General features: G+C 33.0%; 1 protein-coding gene across 2 annotated transcripts; it reads right to left on the bottom strand.

Moving 5' to 3' along the window:
- Window positions 1–219: 219 nt before the first annotated feature.
- LOC137816590 (DNA binding protein) lies at window positions 220–5,051 on the bottom strand. Of its 2 annotated transcripts, XR_011081829.2 has the most exons (5): window positions 4,784–5,051; window positions 4,490–4,685; window positions 3,685–3,771; window positions 2,900–3,171; window positions 220–1,555 (listed from the first exon to the last, which is right to left on the bottom strand). XR_011081829.2 is itself a non-coding variant. In XM_068619788.2 (4 exons), exons 1-4 carry the CDS (start codon window positions 5,023–5,025, stop codon window positions 3,019–3,021), a joined length of 678 nt encoding a protein of 225 aa, XP_068475889.1. In that variant the 5' UTR covers window positions 5,026–5,051; the 3' UTR covers window positions 2,847–3,018. The 2 variants fall into 2 exon arrangements, 1 of the variants encoding a protein (XP_068475889.1); XM_068619788.2 differs by lacking the exon at window positions 220–1,555 and having other exon boundaries at window positions 2,847–3,171.
- Between the last annotated feature and the right edge of the window lie 456 nt (window positions 5,052–5,507).

The following is a 5,507-nucleotide window of genomic DNA, read 5'->3' on the forward strand; positions in this document are numbered from 1 at the left end:
AAAATATAATTTTTTTTAAAATATGGAATAAATCGAAATTTTTTCGTAAGATTTTATTAACTGAGTAATCTGAAGGGTTGAATTTGCATAGAACTTTGCATCTCTTAAACGCAAGCACCACTAAAGATGGTGGCTACAGTGCTAATTGAGACAGCCAAAAGTATCATAAACCAAAATAACAACTTGTCTTTCTTTGTTGCAACCACACGACTATCCCTGAATGACAAAATTACATTTATACTATGTACGAGGAATTGAAGATTGAGCACAATGGTGAAGATGTAGAGATGTATCTGTTACATAATGTTTTTCTGCATTGCCTTTATATAATATAAAAGACCTCCCAGTGGATAATATCATATATGAGAGTTATTGTATATGCTGGTTATTTCTCTTATTTCTTTTCTTCCTCTCTTTGTTATTCTTGTTTTTTCTAATATTCATGATACTAGTTCTATGCATGATTAAGTTGTTTCTTGTTCCTCACCCTCTTCGGTAGATAACTCAAATATTTGTACTCCACCTTTTATCAACAATATTCATCGATTACTCGACCTTTTAAATTGAAGATTACCATTGCTTCTCCTCTACCACTTTAAAACAAGCTATGACCAATCCAGATTAGTCAAGTGGGTCTTTAAGAACAACTACAATGCAGATGGTAGTTCCAGCATCACAAAGCTATTAGTAGTTGCAAAGGGTTTTCATCAAACTGAAGGTTTTGATTACACTGACCCCTTTGGTCCTATTGTTAAATCATCCATTATTTGCATTGCGTTCACCAAAGCTACATCAACAAAGTGGTCAATCTCCATCATATTGATATCAATAATGTCTTTTTCTTCATAAGTTTACGTAGTATACATGCAAACCCAAATTTCTGTTTTTATGCATTGCCTTTATGTAAGCGCCCTCTCACTGTATAATATCATATATGAGAGCTATTGTATAAGGTGTTTCTTTCTCTTGTTTCTTCCTCTCTCTCTCTCAGTTATCATTACAATATCACATTATCAATTTCATGGCATAGTTAAATTATGTTTGGATAAACTTTTTCAAATATATTTATGGGAAAATATGAACATAAAGCGAAAGGATCTTTAACCACTTATGTCAACTCTCTCATTCGCAGTTGATTTTAGTCTATGAAGAAACTCAATGCATTATTATATTATACTTATCTTTTTCTCTTGTATGCGAAAGAATTTTTCCAATCATATCCTTAGACGTTGTTAACTTACCTAAGAGCAATAGCAGCTGTGTGTATTCAGCAGAAACAGCAGCTGTGGCTCCAATGAACTGGAAGGCATCCCAGATGCTGGGAACAAAATTGCTCCAGCAAAAATGAAAGCCATGATAACTGTGCTTACAAAATATAATCTCTTGGCGTCATAGGCAAGAGGAATGGCATGTGGAAACAAAAGACCATCTAGGTTGAGGGGAAGGAGAATGCTAAGAGTGGCTGCTACGTACACAGACGAGCATAGTAAGAGTGATGTCCGGAGTATGGCCTTCATTTGGGAAGGATATTTGAGTTCATTCTCTATAGGATGAACTGCATCAGAATTCAAAAAAGCAAGGGTAAAAGATATGAGTAGATGGAAACTGAATCAGGTCATGCCATACATTTTAGGGAATTAAAGCAGCAAATGAAAGTTTGTTATTGCTATGCAATGATTGATAACTATTTACTGAATTTGTAGAACTAAGAAATGAAAATTATTAATTTGGATCACACATGGGAAAATCAGAACTAATTCTCCCTCTTTGGTGTAGATACAAAATGAGCACTTGCGGAAGCAATAAGCAGATAATAGAAAAATAGAATAATGACACGAAGAATTTTTAACGTGAGAAAACTTTCTCAACATGAAAAATGGGTGAGATTGAGTGTTATTCTCACAAAGTGAAAAAAACAAATATTGTAATCTTACTTTCATAGTGGAAGCATTTTCTGGACTAGGTCTCGTGGATTTTTATTTCTCAAGTTAAGAAAGTTTTCCTACGTTAAAAATCCTCGATGTCATTATTCTATTTTGCTCTATTTTTCTATTATCTGCTTATTGTTTTGGCAAATGCCCATTTTGTATCTACACCAGAAAGGGAGAATTAGTTCTAATCTTCCCAACAAACTTTTCTCATCTTTAGTTACATGGAATTTGTTCACACACTATAATCAGATACATACATGGCTACTCTAACTAAAAAGATGATAGATAGTTTTTCTCTGTTTTGGTACATTACATAGCTGCAGATTGTTGGCTATCATGTTTTAGGTGGTTCCAATATTAACAAAGTCTTAATGTTACATGACTGAGATTTGATTCGTACAGAAATTTGAAGATATATCAAATAAAAGTTTAAAAAAGAATTCATGCTAAATTACTAATAATAATAACAATAACAATAATGATAATAAATCATTAACGACATGAAACTTAATAACGTTTTTACTGTGCACCCTACATTTCAATATAAGTAACACCTATATTATGGCAGGGTGCTCTTCATATATTATGGAATTTATAAGTCAGAATACAAGAAAACCAAGCATATTAACTAACATGAGGGGCTATATACTGGTGAGCGTGTTTGGATTCTCATTTAATCAATCAAATTATGATGAAATATCAACTAACGTAATTTTAAGTAAATATTCTGCCTTTTTATTTCATGTCGAGAAATTGATCTTTACTAAAATTAATTTTGAGTTGAAGCAAATTTGGATATTTTGAATCAAAACATTTATATTAAGTTTTAATATCAATCTACATACACTAACCAAAACGCACACCATCTCTACCTGATTGTGTCAGCACAGCATAACTATTCTATATGCAAGAGAATGTCAGCAGAAAACATGAAACTTTAATTTGGCCATAATTTAAAACGAAAATACCTGATAATGATTAGTGATTAGTACTGTCTAATGTAGAAGGACAAACCCCAACAGGCGATAACTATCAGACTCTAATAAGAACATATATTGTAAATTCATTTGTTGCTCTGCTACTAATGTCAATTTTTTCTCTTCCTTTTAGAGGTCCTGCTTGGTTTGCTCTTAGGGTCCTGATTTGATTGGGGTGCCGACGATGACTGTCCCACAGCATAACTCCACAATGCCCTTTCTACATCAGATGGAGTAAAGGAGTCCCCTTCTGAACTTAGTTCCTGCAAATTACAACAGCCAAATTCCTAGCATGTAAGTGGGGTATAGCAACTGCATCTATAGTTCTAGTACACACCTTATGACAAAAGATTTTCCGCATTAAAATAAATCATGACTGTCACACTGCACCAAATTGATGCCAAAATCAAACCCAAAAGAGAGATAATATCAAGTGTCTAAAACTGGTCTCCATTGCAGTTACAGCATAGAAGTTTTTGGAGTCTCCACAACTGCATTACGGCTACAATCTTTAACAACGTTTGTTTATATTTTTACACTATCAATAATCACGACACAACTTCAACTAAAACCTTGGATAATATCTTGGTAATCACAGCCCTCTTTGGAACAAAGAGTACTTTTTCAATTCTGTAGATAAAATTATTTTCATCAGCATAACATTCCCTTCTTTTACAATCAACAAAATAGTTTACAATCAACCAATTCCCACCTTCCTACATTAAAACGTAAAACAAAAAGCAAGAATCCTCACACTGTAAGGCACAGAATAATACCTTCGCTTTCATCTGCAACTTATCCACGAACTTTAGATATTGCTTCAGCGAATAATCTTTCGAGTTTCCAAGAGCTGCCTCCATAGCCTGCAGTGCACTCCATTAGTAATCACAACTAAAAATAAAAACTTACTTTTTATATCTTATCAATATAATTTTACACATTAACCAATCATAGTTGTAAGGATACAAATTATTATTATTTGTTTCAATCTCAAATCCACTATGATAGACTCGTTGGAGTCAATTAACATACATGAGGTATTATACGCATTCAAATTCTTAAAAAGTATATGAATGGGTTTAGAGAGAAGGTATATAACCCATCTTTGACCTCAATTCTAAAAACAATGTAAAACTTTTAGCTGTATCAATAAAGAACTATGGGTTATGAATGTTCACTATTGAACTATCCTTTTTCTCTCTAAAGATGGTGCCTGCCTGTGTTCCAACTTGAACTTCGCTAAAATATTTTTTTTATTATTTATTATTAGTAGTAGTATTAGTATTATTATTAGTATTATTGTAGAAGTGAACTTAATTTGATGCATAGATTATTTACTCTATTAATAATAACACTAATAAATTAAGTGTAGAGTACCAGTTTAATCATTAAAATTGTGGAAGGTTTTCTAGTAGTAGTCTTTTAAATTATAAAAAAGACAAATAACTACAGTGGTAAGTTATAGAATGGATTACAATTACAGTAAGCTGTAGATGTGAGAGATTAGTTATTCATTTGATATTTTGATCATTTGAATGACTAGAATGGTAGTTTAATGAACAAGTTAGAACAGTAATGGACCTCATCAGACATGAAAGGGGTTAAGTGAGGAGAGAAAGCAGCCAAAACGGCGGAGGCCGTGGCGGGACCAACGCCCTTCAAGACAGTGAGTTCAGCGACGGCTTTGGATACATCGGGAAGGCTCTTAAATGCCTTCTCAGAAGCGGACTTCACAACGGCATCGTCTAGGGACGAAACGAAATCCAACAGACGCGGCCTGAAAAACTCAATCAAACCAAAAACGTGCTCAAACAATCACCATCGTATCATACACACACACACAGAGAGAGAGAGAGAGAGAGAGAGAGTAGTGACCTCCACTTGCCGCGCGTGAGCTTCCATTGCATGAGATTGGAGAGTTCTGAAGTGGTGAGAAAGGGGTTAGGGTTTCGTTGGCGAAGGAGAGAAGGGAGTTCGTTGCAGTAGAATTCATCAAGAGAAACCAAATTGGGTTTGGTTTTGGTTTTGGCTTTGGTGAGAGAGAGTGTTTGAATTCGAGATTGGTATGCAGAGAGTGCTTCCTTCCACACGCTCACTTCTGAACATTCAAAATCCATTCCCACCAAAACTCTCACTGTCGCTACTTCCCTCCACCATGATCTGATACTTTATATTAAATTTTTATATTTAAAATATTTTTTATTTTTTAAAGAAATGGTATAATAATTAATTTTATCTTTATATTTCCAACTCGTCCCAGAACTCTTATCTTTTCTTCTCTCTTAAAAAAAAACTAACAAATTGAAAAATATTAAATAGAATTTGAGCAGGTTGATCGATAAAAATAAGAAAGTAGCACTAACTAAATGATAATATTTAAATAAAAATAAAATATATTTTTAATACACAATAATAAGATGAAAATAAAAAAGAAAGTTAATGAAAAATCAATTAAAAATACATGAAACAACAGCGTGTTGTTCTTAAGTTTTTGTAAAAATAATTTATTGTTAAGTTATAATATTTGAAGGTTAATTTAACATTAAGTTATATTATATATTTTAAGGTGCAATTTGTAAAGTTGACCAACCAATTTGTA

This window comes from Phaseolus vulgaris, chromosome 1 (genome assembly GCF_051622355.1).
Source record: "Phaseolus vulgaris cultivar YP4 chromosome 1, ASM5162235v1, whole genome shotgun sequence".
Lineage (NCBI taxonomy): Eukaryota > Viridiplantae > Streptophyta > Magnoliopsida > Fabales > Fabaceae > Phaseolus > Phaseolus vulgaris.